This window comes from Diabrotica undecimpunctata, chromosome 3, assembly GCF_040954645.1.
Source record: "Diabrotica undecimpunctata isolate CICGRU chromosome 3, icDiaUnde3, whole genome shotgun sequence".
Classification (NCBI taxonomy): domain Eukaryota; kingdom Metazoa; phylum Arthropoda; class Insecta; order Coleoptera; family Chrysomelidae; genus Diabrotica; species Diabrotica undecimpunctata.
Genome location: NC_092805.1, coordinates 60,481,834 through 60,496,979, shown reverse-complemented (window position 1 = coordinate 60,496,979; position 15,146 = coordinate 60,481,834). Strand labels below are relative to the sequence as shown.

Below are 15,146 nucleotides of genomic sequence, written 5' to 3'. Positions count from 1 at the left end.
TAAATTAACAAATTAATAAGAATAGAAACCCTAGTAAAGCAAATTTTTATAGATAAAAATCTATGTAAAAAGGAGTATTATAAAAAATGAGTACAAAAAACAGAATAATTTTCTAACATGGAGCACAAACAAAATTCCAAAAGCACTGATACTGATGATAGATTTTATATTAATAGCTAAGAAGTTGTATATTTAACTTTAGGTAGCATCATTAGATCACTTTATTATTATCAGAGTAAAAAAAACAATTTATTTAATATTTCCAGCGAGATACCAAGTGAATACTTCAATCGTCTAACGTGAAATAGGCTTGCAACAAGTTTTTTATATCAACTTGCGTACATAGCAACGTCCAAATATACTTGAACCAAGAATAAAATTTAGTTAAGCTCACACCGATAGAGCGACGATTTAAAAGAATTAACATACGGGATTGTCGCTACTATTGGCAAGATATTACATCATCAATGAAATACGCAAGGCTTCATTTACCTCTATCATCATTAATGTTGATCTCAACGTAACAATAATCAGTAAGGACACAATTTGTGCCAGCATGAAACACTAACGATTTAAACGAATATAATATAGTGATTAAAGGTTCACTACACTAATCAAATCAAGGACTATCTATGTAATGTAATACTTAAAATGTATGTATATATGTATATAATATATATAATGTTATATATGTATATATTCATTATTTAGTATTAATTTATTTATTTATTATATATTCATTCATTTATTTAATAATTTATTTTAAATTATTAAAAAAATATATAGTTTCAAAATTAATCAGCATGATTATTAAATCTGTAGGTTGTAGCAAAAGTAAAGTTTAGTTCTGTAAAATCAAAGGGCGATAAAGACTCAAGTAACTAAACAGTTTTGCTATTGCGAGCAGTTGGATGCTTAAGTATATAGCAAATTTCCAAAAACTATCTTCGAAGTTGACCTTATGTTTTGATGAAATAGCATGTTGTGCTACACATGTTATACATATGCATGTTTAGATAAATTAATATTACTGCGGTGTGAGGTTAATCTACCCTTGAGTAATTGTCCAGTTTGCCCTATATGTATAACACGAGATATTTTCAGCACAAGAAATGTGGTACACAATATTAGTTTGTTCACGAGGAGACAAGTGAGTCTTGGTTTTGAAAAACAAGTTCCTGACGGTCTTAGCATTTTTAATTGCTACTTTATCGGGTATATCGCTAACAATTTAAAAGTTTATGTAACTTGGGGAAAATATAGTAGTGAAGAATAATGGGATATTGACGTAGTCAAAGGAGTCCCAGGTATTGTAGTTTATAAAGCTGTAATATTAACAGTATTATTAGAAATTGACCTTAATGTTCAACATTGGGTAAATCATTCATTACAGAGCTATAACTTTTGAAGAAAAGCTTTTTATTTTAAAAGAAAAGAGGATAGGATTTTTTAACCAGAATACCTCTCTGCAAAAAAGGGATTTCCTTCTATTTACCGAATGTGTTAATATGTGCAACCTGAAACTAATTGCCTGTGTGAGGTTCCTTTTGTATTTAAATGGATGGCTTGGGATATCCTATTGATAATAGAGTATTAAATCACACGTCTAGGTGAAATGGAGGAACCTATGGATGTTTCAAACGTTTGTAAAGAATATTTATCATCAAAAACCAAAATTAGTAGCAAAACTAATTGTAGTGATTCTGCAAACACATTTCAAAAAACAGGAGAGTTAAGTTGGATAGAGCTTCAATGGTTATTTAAGTATAACAGGACATTTGACAAAGGTAAGTTAGTGGACAATAAAACAACATTAGAACTCTCTAAAATGAACCCTTGTGGTAACTGGAATTCATTGATGAAATCGCTAAATTGACAGGCCAATAAAAGTAGGTCAAAAAATAATCAAAATTTCTGAGATGTCATAGAGTAATATATAATCAAACAAACAAAACTAGAATACTAATTAGGAGCGAGTCTTGTGCATGGATAAAGAGGTTTTTGTGTAACTTCTAATGACTGATAAAACAGGCTATTAATATAAGACAGGAAATTTTATCTGTTTCCAATTATCCATAATTATTATATCCCATTTGGAATATTGTTGTAGTCGTTTAATATTTTATGGAAACAGTTTATTAATAGCTTAATAATATATTAATTAAATTTTAAAACATAGCGAACTTACCATAATATCCACCATTATTTACATCATTGGATTCCCAAGGATCTACAATATATAATGAACCATCTTCATACAATTCTACAAAGGCAAAGTTGACATGAGTACAAAGGTGAGGATCGATGTCAGAAACGTCAAATTTTCCAGAGAAGTTTCTATAAATTGCCCAACTGGAGAAGTAACATATTACGTTGTATCCATTTGCTAAAATAATTAATTAAAATGATTATTTTTCTTATAATTACAAAAAGTTACTGTTAGTTAGTTAGTTAAAACTATTGTTAGTAGTTTTGTATAATAAAAAAAATATTAAATATAAGTGAAACACTAAATATTACACATATATCATATTATATTTAACAAAAAAGAGGGAGAAACAAGCATTTTCTTATTCAATGTTTCTTAACCACTTAGCTTGAATTTAGGCCCTTCGTAATTTGCCTAAAAAGTTCTAATAACATATTAAAACAGCTCACCAAATTCATTAAAAATTCATTAAAATCGATTTAATAAATTTAAAAAAATGGAAATTTTTAAAAATTTTGAGATCATATAGACATAGATTATAGACATTTGCCAATATTTTTACTTATAAAAAAGCACTCTACCTATCTAACGTACTTTATGGAATTGAAATCGGATTACTTGAGCAATATCAGGAATGTTTTAAAATTATAAACAATTTTTTGGCTTATAAACAAATAGAACATCTCGGTATCTATTACTTTAATTAACTTTAGAAAACGGCGTTGCAAGAAACTCGTTAAGACAATTTTTTTAAAAGAAAAAAAGTTATTACTTTTAAAAAACTGACAGTTCTGTTTTCTCTAAAAAAACTAAACGTTTCTCTATAAAGAACTGATCAGTGTTTCGTAGTTAAGTTGAGGACAATGGTATAAACAATAGGATGATAATCTTTGATCCAGTACCTTTTTCTTTCGAAACTCTTTCTTGATAAAAAATTTCATATTTTAAAAATGTTTTTAACAGATATTATAATAATAAAAACGATCGGTATTGCGCGTGAAAAATGTCAAAAAAACTAGGTTAAAGAAAATTGAATTTTAAAGTTAAAATCGATATAGGAAAAAATTTATTTTCTTGGCTTTCAATAGAGCCATTGTCTTTTTCTAATCCGATGTATCTCGAATAGAGACACCTAAGAATCGCGTTAACAAATCCCAAAGATGCTTAGTTTGGTTATAAATATTTTTAATAAATAAATTTTTATTTGAGATTTTTTATTTTTAAAGCGACACGTAGAAAGAATTAAAAAGGTTGATTTGTTTTTTTTTTTATAAAATCTATTATAAATAAACTAAGTATTAATAAAGTTTATTAAAGAAATAAACATTAATTATAAATATTTTTGTTCTACAATATAAAGTAGCTCAAATATTACTAAAGAAAAATTAAAAACTAAAAAAAAATAGTTTAAATAAATTAGATAGTTGATTTAACAATTTAATTATTTAAATAATACATATTCGTCATGTACTCAAAAATTACATAAAAATTAAAAAAAAAACGTCGAAATCCATGAACAAGAACCAGAGATACAGTTAACAGCTCCTTCCCTCTCCTACGCTTTCATGAGTTTCACAGCTGGTAGATTTTGAGGTGCACGTTTTTGAAGCTTTGTAAACGATTCTATTAAAATACAATGTTTTTCGAATTTCCAAAATAAAACTTTAAAGAATGTTCTTTCATATTACCCTGATAAGATCTCTAAATTGTTATAAACAAAGCTGCTATCAATTTAAAAAACTGAACTTACTTCGTCCCAAAGTATCCTAGGTCAATATATTTTTGTTTTTAATTTGTAAAAAAATCAGGCTTTCTAAATATGAGAAAATAATTTTCTCGTAGACAGTATTTGAAATGTTATTTTAATTGTTTGTAAGCAAAAAATCGACATGTTTTTGCAAAATTATTTTGCAATATTTAAAATTATTTTTTCTCATTTTTTTTTTTTAAATAATATAAATTAAATAAATCCTGTTCTTTCAGAAGCTACCCGTATATTTACTATAACTACATAATTTTTTGACATATGTTGTTGCAAACAAATTTAATTTGGGATAAACAAGTTAAATAACTTTTAATTTATTTGGTCGATTTACTTAAAATTTTGACGTATTTTAAGCACCATAAGACGCAACATTGTGTTTAATATAAAGTTTATAAGTTTATTTTTAAAAAAAGTTATAAAAACCGAAATTTACAACTCATTTTGCAACTTTCTAAGCAACACAAATAAGGATATGAACATTTAAATAATGCCATATTGAACAATTTTATATGCCCTATAATTTTCTTACTCTCAAATTTGTTTCAAATGCTTCACTTTTTTCTGTTGAATGAAAAAAGCGAAAATTTACCGTTGTTTCACCTTAATTTGTTAATAACTAATTAAGTGCAAAAAATAGACTGCAGGAAACATAATATAGGTTTTTGTTATACAGGTTCATACTACTCAAAAAAAATTGTCGTTTGCCTGGCCAAACGAGTCTAAAAATTATACGAACAAGCTGAATTTGGCTGAAAATGTTAATTTTGGGACCCCAAAAATGGGGTGGAATGGGAAAGGAAAAATCGATTCCGATAGCGCGAACTATAGAGGTTGCGCCAAGGACCCCAAGAAGAAACAACCGAAACAACCTGCTGCCCAACAGCAGAATAACAGACAAATAAGCAACACCACAACAAAAAAAGACGTCAGCTATGCCAGGCAGCACAAAAACCAAAAGACGATTCCCCTAAAAACACCCAAAACCAAGGAATCCAAGATGAAGCGGCCTTCATCGCCAACTTCCAAACGGATTTCAATAATAAAATGTTGGAATTCGCAAGCATGATGGAAAGAGACACAAAAGTAATGTCGGCTATAGGACAGGGCAACCAAAAATGCTAGTAAACCAAACAAAGGAAAGGATTTACGTATAGAGTCATGAAACTCCGGAGGGCTAAATCAAAAAATCAACATACTGGATGAGATTGCGAACAGATTAGAGCTAGATATCATAGCTCTCCAAGAAACAAAATTAACAGAAAAGAAAAAGACAAAGTTCCCAGGCGATATATATATATATATATATATATATATATATATATATATATATATATATATATATATATATATATATATATATAGAAAAGACTACCGAGCAAACTCAGGAGGAATGGCCATCATGGTTAAAAAATGATTAAAACACCAACATATCCCAACGCCAGATGGACTGGTCACAATGAAAACCATGATTGTCCGGCTCATCGCAGGAAATGCATCGCTAAAAATAGTTTCAGCGTACGTAAGACCAAACGACCCCGTATTCGACGAAGATCTGAATCTTATCCTAACAAATGAGCCCACTATAATAATAGGCGACCTGAATGCTAGATCTCCGAACTGGTTAGACAGACTAACAAACCAAAGCGGAAGACTGCTATGTGGCTACATCGAACAAAAACCAAACATACTAATAGTAGGACCAACAGACCCAACCTGTTTCCATGGACAACTTACCACCCCTATAGATATTGCAATCCTACACAACATAGGCCAATAATATGAAATAAATTCTGTAAACGAGGGCGATTCAACCCACAATCTAATCGTCCTAACAATAGGCACTATTAGACATCAACCAAGTACAGCCCTATCAGAAAAAGATGACAAGTTGGCCTAACTATAAAAGAATAGTGAGCAAGAACATCGTTGTTATACCCACAATAAACAATATCACAGACCTCGAAGATTATGTGGAAAATCTAGAAAATACAATAAATAACGCCATCGATACCAGCTCCAAAAACAAAAACACCACAATCCAAAAAGGAAGATTCAGGGACATAAACATAGAACTAAAAGACCTAATCAAAGAAAAAAACAGGAAAAGGAGAAGAGCATACCAAACAAGAACAAGACAGGACAAAAGGATTGCAAACGAATTAGATAGGAAAGTCAAAAAACAATTACAAAACCACAGAAACGAAGGGTGGCACAACTACAAACAAGAACTAAATCCAAATAAATCAGCGTTGTGGAAGCTCACAAAAATTCTGCGAAAAGACGAAAACCAATTCCACCTCTACACGGCGAAAACGGCATAGTATCGAAATCAATAAAGCACAAGTCATGAAAAATGAACTTGAAAAAGCATGTAGAAATAACGAACACCCTGACGAGGATCTCGACTTTACAGAAGAAGTAGAAAGAACGGTCAGAAGATTAAGAAAAAGAAAAGACAGAATAGGCATAAATCACACCTCCCCCGACGAAATTAAAGAAATAATAAAAATGACAAATACAAACGAAGCTCCAGGACCTGACAACATATCCAGCATAGCTATAAAAAATCTACCGGCTAAAGCGATAGTCCACATAACAAACATTATAAATAGCATACTTCGGCTGAGATACTTGCCAGATAAATGGAAAGAGGAACATGTCACAATTATAGCCAAGTCAGGAAAAAATGACACGTTTCCACAAAATTACAGACCCATCAGCCTGCTTTCCTCGCTAAAAAAAAATAGCAGAAAGGGTAATACTAAAAAGATTAAATGAAGAAACTCAAACCCTGGGAATAATACTAGAAGCTCAATTCGGGTTCAGAAGCGAACACTCAAGCGAGGTAAAAGTGCTTAGATTAACTGAATATATAACAAAAGGCTTCAACGACACAATGAATACAACAGCCGCCTTCGTTGACGTCAGTAAAGCCTGCGGCAATGTATGGCACCAGGGACTGCTATATAAAATGAACGAACAAGGGTACAGCAAGCCAATAGGGCCTATAGCAAGAGTTCGAATAGAGGCAACCCTGTCCGAAGTCGGAACCCTGGAGGCGGGAGTGCCTCATGGGACTGTGTTGTCGCCGTACCTGTACACAATATACACGGCCGACACACCGAAAGAACCAGGTACCCTGCTAAGCCTCTATGCAGACGACACGGCCATAGCAGTCAGTAAAATAAACCCTAACACTGCAGCTAACTATCTGCAGAGAGCACTAGATAGATTCCAAAGCTGGTGTATAATGTGTAAAATCGCCCTAAAACCAGATAAACACAGGCCGTCGTGTACAGACATCTCAGAAGTATACCAGAAAAATAAATAAGAATAGATGACATCCCTATTGAATGGTCAAACGAGGCAAAATATCTCGGAATAATACTTGACAAAAAACTAAAATTCAGCGAAAATGTTAAGCAAACGATAAACAAAGCCAAAGCACTAAAACAACAGTTCTCCACACTATTAGGCAGAAGAAGAAAATTACGTTTCAAAACAAAAATGAGAATAGTAAACAGCGTAATAATACCAACGCTCACATACGCCTCCGCTGCTTGGGGACATACCTGCAAAAGCAACAGGAAAAAAATCCAAACGACACAAAACCAAATGATTAGGAAAGCAATAGATCTACCAGGGTATGTACCCCTAAGAAATCTATACAGAGATTGCGGACAGGAACGAATATTATAGAAAACGGATGAAAGAGCCTACAAAATATTTAACGGGCTAAGAAACCACCCAAGCAGACTACTAAGAGAGCTAATAGACTACGACAAAAATGTTAGAACAGTACACAAACGAACTAAGAAACAAATAGCTGGATTCAGAGCAAACCAAGAATAGCCACATAGCAATGAATTTTTAGACAGTGAGCACCAAAAAAAATGAGGGGGAGTTGTTTCAGCCAATCAAGAGATGGCTGGTTGGATGAGTTTAGATAACTGTAGCAACTCAGTCTCAGTCTGGCTAGACTAAAACGATAGTATATAAGAATAATATATACCGGGGTGTGTGAGGGCAATATACACCTGGGAATGCACACCCCAACACACGCACACAGTATTAGTTTAGATGTAGAAAAAATATACAACCCAAAAAACATATACACGGAGTGTGTGAGAGCAGTATACACTTGGGAATGCACACTACATAGTTAAGTTAGATTGGTAGTAGAAGTTAGGATAAAAAACAAAAAAATTGCTCACTGTCTAAACAAAAACCATGTCTTCTACAAAACTTCTAAAGTCTTATTCTGATTTTTCCAAAAATGTAATAAACTTAAATTAAAATGTATAAAAGGCCCGTCAGGCAGATCATATGTTGATGTAAACGCGAATTCCGAGCATCGAGGTCATGTGCGGTATAAATGGGCTCGGTGGCCGGACCCTACTCGGATCCTCAGCCGGCGAGGAGAACAAAATTTATTTTGCCAAATCGGCGGCTGAGTGTACGAACACATACTCTAATTCGGACAGAGAGTCATCAGCCCAGGCTGGAGGCTCCCTGTTCGGAACACACACTTTCTTTTAGGGACACCAGTCCCGATGTCAAGTTAGAGTAAATTCTATTTCCCGATGTCAACGTAGAGTCAGTAAAGTAAATAGGGAGAAAAGCCGATATGTGTGCTATCCCTACAGATAGGTGGCTTAACCACAGTCAATAAAAACAGAGGGTCTTCCATTACCCAGGGCATCAAAGTAATTTTCAGATCATAAGCCTACTCACGTAAGACTGAGGAGGGGTGGAGGAAAAGCCTGGGGGCCTGATAGGTACCACTTCAATAGCGAAGTGTGACTGGTTGGATCATCGGACATGTGGTTCCCACTTTTACAATGGTGTACACATATTCCTTAAGGGCAGGGTTGATCACATGTGTGTGTGTAATGGTTAATTTCAATAATAATATCTTGTACTTGCACTTGTGATTTTTTGTCGATTTTAAAATGTTTATAACTCAAAAACGATTATCTTAAAAAATAATTGCAAAAAAGCCTTCTTCCAACAACGATCAAAAAAATATATAAAATCCGATACGAAAAAGTTAATTTTATACATTTTTTTAAAGAAAATTGTTTTTTTTATTGAGAAATTAAAAATTTCATATTTAAATCAAATATTGGTATGTAGTTATTGTATTCCTAAAAAACAAGGATGATATTAGATTTTTATGTCATAACATAACTCATTCCACTATCGTTCTCATTCCTAGAAAAGTAATGTCCGTATTGATCTTTCACACGATTTTAAAAAAGTTTATACCCACTAAAAATATAAACTGATAAAAAAACATGCAAATTTTGATTTTTTTTCTACAAAGACTAGTAGACAGATTTAACAAAAGAACAAAAGAATTTAATATGACAATTACAACTTAGAAAACTAAAACAATAGTAATCAGCAAAGAACTAATCAGATGTAAAATAGAAATCGATGGTATTAGTATTAAACAAGTAATGAAAATAAAATACCTTGGAATTACACTGTCTTGCTATGGAGACCTAAATAAAAAAGTAAGAGATTAGGTACAAAAAGCAAAGGCAGATTCGCAGTCTGCCTTAATAACACCAAAAGGCTAAACCTACATTTAACACTGAGATAAAGTCAAGAATTTATAAAGTCAACTATTTATAAAGCCAGTGTAAGACCATGATGATATATTCATCAGAAATAATACATGACACAGTTAAAACACAAGGACTACTCGAAACAGCAGAGATAAGACTACTGAAAAGAAATACAGGAAATAAGCTGAGAGATCGAAATAGGAGCAAAGATGTTGGAAAACAATGTAACATAGTGTATAAACGAATGGACACTAAACAAAAAAATGGAGTAACCACATAAGCAGAATGCCGTGTGGTCAAAATTGCTAGAGGTAAATCACCAATCGCTGGTAGAAGTATCGAAGACCGCGCAAAAGATGAAGTAGCAACCTTTCATAGAAGTATCCATCTGCCAATAAACTAACAAAATTGCTCATGAAGACAAAAAAGACGAAATAGATATATGAGAAAAGCAACCATTCCAGCTATAGCAAACACAAACCCACCAATAGTGTTAGTCTACAACTAGTTCTTTAAAAAAATATATCTTATTAGAAGTGGTTGTACAGTAAATTTCCGATTTTCTACAGTAAAAGCTGAGATATATTAGACATAAAATTTAACCAATAAGTAAATATTGTTAATTTACATCTAACTATTAAAAATAGCAATAATTAAGATGTATATAAATTTTAGTATATATAATGGTGAAGTGAAATGTATTAACATATACTGTATTAAATAACAACCTTGATTATATTAGCTGTATAATGCGAAACAAAGCACCACAGCATATTATAAATAAATCTTCGAAAAGACCATTCCACAGCAGATGGCATATGTGTTGAACAATTTTATAGTCCATTACTTTGTAAAAAGGAGGTAGGTTGCTTATTAACTAGATATTCAACAGAAAAAAATTTTTTTAATTAAAAATAAAACTAAAAATATTTATTATATCATGTTTTCATTGGTGCTATCTCTATTATTATACACGTAATATTAAACAAATAAATATATCCTGTATCTGATAAATATCTCATGCTACGAGAAACCTTTATTATCAATGATTTGTACATAAAAGATTTGAAAATGATTAACGTGTATTATCTATCAAGATGTTTTTATCGTAGCCTTAAACACACAGTTTTACAAAAAATTAAAATCATTTTAAAAGGTTAAAAAATACATAGATGTGCTTTAAATTCTTTGCTGTTTGGAAAAGACACTAGAAATCTAATAAATCTAGTATCTCTGTATTATATTTATATTATAATTTTATTCTTCTTCTTTCAGTACCCTGTCCGATTATCGAACTTTGGCGATAATATTGGCAATAATAACTTTGTTTACGGCGGATCTAAATAAATTAGCGATGGTCTCATGATACAATTCTCGGAGATTTCGGAGCCAGGATGTTCTCCTTCGGCCCGGGCATCACCTTCTGGTGATCTTACCATGTATTGTGTGGTGTAGAAGGTTATATCTCTCTGGATGTCTCATTATATGACCGAAATATTGTAAATTTGGAATTTTTATCGTTTTTTTTTCTGTTCTCTTTTTTATTCGATGTAAAACTATTTCATTTGTTATTCGATCAACCCAACTTATCCGCAATACTCCTCGATAAATCCACATCTCAAAGACCTCAATATTTTCATTAATGTCTCTGTAAAAGTCCGGCTCTCCATACCATACAGCAAAGTGGAGAATGTGTAGCTGCGTATTAATCTGATTTTAAGGTTTAACGTAATATTTCTATTAATTAGAATTTTCTTTAACTTATAGAAGGCTCCTCTGGCTTTTTCAATGCGTATTCTTATTTCTTTATTTATATCCCAGTTATCGTTAACGTTTGCGCCCAAATAGGTAATATTGTAGACTTTTTCTAACTCTATTCCATACGCTCTGATGTTCGTTGGTTGTATCTCCGTTTTGCTGACCAACATAAGTTTTGTCTTAGACGTATTTATGTTTTAGCTCATATTCATCACATGATTCGGTTATTCTGTTTATAAATCGTTGCAGGTCTTCTTCATTGGAGGCAATAAGTACCATGTCGTCTGCATATCTGAGATTGTTGACATTAATTTCGTTGATTTTAATGCCTGTATCCTCAACTAAGACTTATTTAAAAATATATTCGTATGTTTATACATTGATGTCAATACAAATTGTTGATAATACGGAGGTCTCGGTCATCAATTTTCACCTGCTGCAAAACACCTATAAATTTGTCATGGTTTACTCGGTCAAAGGCTTTTTCGAAGTCGATAAAACACATATATACCGATTGTTCGATATCCCTACATTTTTGAACCATGACCTGCAAACTAAACAGTGCTTCTCTGATTTCAAGGTTGTTTCTGAAACCAAATTGTGTTTCACTTAGTTGTACTTCTATTTTGTTGTAAATTCTCGAGTGCAGTATTCTTAGGAAAAATTTCAGTACATGACTCATTAGACTGATAATGCGATGATCGCTATATTGCTTAGCATTTATTTTTTTCGGTATCATTACAAATGTTGACAGCAGCCAGTCTGTTGGTATATGTCCTATTTCGTATATTTTATTGAAGAGGCTTAGAAGAGAATCTTTACCCTTATCGTCGAGTAGTTTGATGATTTCGCTTGGAATTTTATCTGGACCGGTTACCTTTCTATTCTTTGATAGCTTTATAGCTCTGTCCATTTCATCGAGTGTTATGTTTGAACCAGTCGATATATTTTCGATTTGAATTTCTGTTCGATCGTCATCAAACAGCTCCTCAAAATATTCTGTCCACATCTCTAATATGTCTTGTTCATTGACTACATATAATATTTCCTTGTTTATCAAGTAAACTACTTGCAGTTTATCTATATGTTTCAGTTATTTCTTTCACCTTTTTGTAGATATTAAACGTGTCATTCTTTTTCTGCAGTTCTTCTATTTCAAAACATTTGTTGCTGTACCATTTTTCTTTTGCATCCCGGATTTTCCTTCTGATTTCTTTATGGATTTTATTGTATTCTTCAGTGCTTTTCTTCTTCTGTTTTTGTCTGCTTTCCATTATTCTTAATATTTCATCAGTCATCCATTGTTGTCCATTATAATCTTCAATAAATCATATCTGCCTTTTTATGGAATATGGAATAAACTTATATGGAATCACCATATATGTATTTCAAACCAATATTTATTTCTTTTGAAAAAACTTGTTATTGTTGCGAAAAATAGAGGTTTTTATTGGAAATCAACAAACCGATAAAACAGCCAGATAACACAGCTGGGTACGTTATAGATTATTTATTTGTACATTAAACGAAAATACATAAACTTACTTTTGCGTACAAAAACGAAAATATGCTTTATGTAGCATTAACGCAGGCGCAAACGGGAAAGATTATTGGTCTTGTGGAATAAGAAATAGTCTCAGAGGGACATAGTCGCAGTGGTAGGCGTAACACAGGGAGTTGTGTCAAAAACTTATGCTAGGTATCAGGAATTAGTAACGTTTAAGAATAGATTACGACAAAGTGGCCATAAAGTAACAATGTCACGATCGATAATTGGCCAATTAGCTAGAAAAGACCCAACAATTTCTCAACCACAGTTCCAAAGGCAACTTTTGAAAGCTACAGGTGTAAGTGCTTCAGTTAAAATGATAAAAAAAAGGCATCGTACTCGAGGACTATACAGCAGTAGACAGTTACGATTTCCCGAGTTATCCAGACAGCTCAATATTGATCGCTTAAATTGGTGTCTTTAACATAAAAACTGGAACATTAGAAATTGGCAAAATGTGCTATTTGAGAGCAAAGAAGACAAGCAAAAACGGAAATTACGAGATCTGACTGCACATATCAGCAGAGTTATTATAGACTTCCTTGAAGCACAACATATAATATAACTGTTCTGGAGTGACTTGCTTGCTTATTTGACCTTAACCCCATAGAGCAATTGTGGAAGTTGCTTAAAAGAAGAATTAGAGCTCACCGAATGAATCCACTAAACACTGCATAGCTAGTTCAAGCTGCTCTTGAAGAATGGAACAACCTGCCACAACAAAATATTGAGAGTTTGTTCACCCACACTGAGTGTGGTTTGAGTAGAGTGTGGTTTGACCCTTGAAAGAGCTTAAGCTAACAGCCAAATGAATCCATAGGTCAAAAGAAAAAAATTACCAATAAATAAAATAAATCAACAATAGTGCTCTTATACAGTTTTTGTTGTTTATTGTTTTTTTCCTCGTTTGGTTAGTTATATTTTAATGTTAAGTTTTCGTAGAGTTTTTATAACATCCTATAATACTTTAAATTGTTTTTAGAAGTAATGCTCTCAAAAAAAGAAAAAAGCGAAACGTATTCTATTAAATTAATGAAGTAGTTGACGACTTTCATTTGCCAATTATTGACCGATCAAACCTCTGCAACTCAACCATTGAATATATTTTAAAATTAATTACCGGTCGTACTCTCTGCAATGTCTACTTTTTCTCTTTCTTTTTTTTCTTCTTCTTTCTCTTCATAAGTAATTCTGTTTGTTCATTGGCAGAATAATACCTCTATGGAAGGTTGTCAGTCTATCTTTTGCGCGGTCGTCCGATACTTCTTCTGCCGATTGGTGACTTATCGCTTGCTATTTTGACGACAGGGGTCTTCTCCATTCTGCTTGTGTGGTTATTCCATTTGTGGTTTCTATTTTATGTTCATTCATTCATACACTGTAGGTTACATTTTCTTCTAATGTCTTCAATTCTCTTTCGATCTCTCTGCGTATTTTCTGCAATTCTTCTCAGGACTCTCATCTCTGCCGTTTCCAGTAGCATTTGCGTTGTGGCTGTGCCGGATCTTGTTTCTGAGGTATATGTCATTATTGGTCTGACACTGGCTTTATAAATTCTTGTTTTCATCTCAGTGTTAATGGGTCTGTTTCGCCATATAGTGTTATTAAGGCTTCCTGCCAGTGTATTTGCTTTTTGTACTTGATCTCTCTCTTCTTTGTCCAGGTCGCCATAGCTAGGCAGTGTAATTCCCAGGTATTTTATTTCCATTACTTGTTCAATACTGATGCCATCAATTTCTATTTTACATCTGATTGGCTCTTTGCTGACCAATACTGTTTTATTTTTCTGAGGTGAGATTGTAATATTAAATTCTTTTGCTTTTATATTAAATCTGTAGACCACTCTTTGCAGATTCTCTTTATATGGGGCTATCAGAGTATTTTCATTTCTTTGTTTCCCATTCTGTATTGTCTTCCTTTGTTAACGCTTTTGATGATTTCATCCATAATCAAATTGAAGAGAATGGGGCTTAATGAATCCACTTGTCTTATTCCGCTGCCTATTTCTATAGGTTCTGTAAGTTGTCCATCTATTATGACTTTCATTTTGTTATTTTGGTACATGTTTTCGATAGTTTTATAATATATAGGGGAACTTCTCTTTTATACAGAAGATGGATTACATCTTTGAGTCTTACTCTGTTAAACGCTTTCTTTAGGTCAATCAGACACAGAGATGCTGGTCTATTATACTCTAGTGATTTCTTAGTAATTTACTTTATAACGAATATTGCATCTGTACACGATTTTTCACTACTTAAACATTGTTGTTCATCTACTAAACTTATCCTA

At 32.4% G+C, this 15,146-nt stretch overlaps 1 protein-coding gene across 1 annotated transcript in view; it reads right to left on the bottom strand.

The window, feature by feature from the left end:
• The window catches only part of LOC140436843 (chitinase-3-like protein 1), a 76,627-nt gene that overhangs the window by 55,587 nt on the left and 5,894 nt on the right, over positions 1-15,146 (bottom strand). Inside the window, exon 2 of the mRNA XM_072525979.1 lies at positions 2,189-2,386. Coding sequence (XP_072382080.1) covers positions 2,189-2,386 — 198 coding nt within the window. The remainder of the gene's footprint in view (positions 1-2,188; positions 2,387-15,146) is intronic.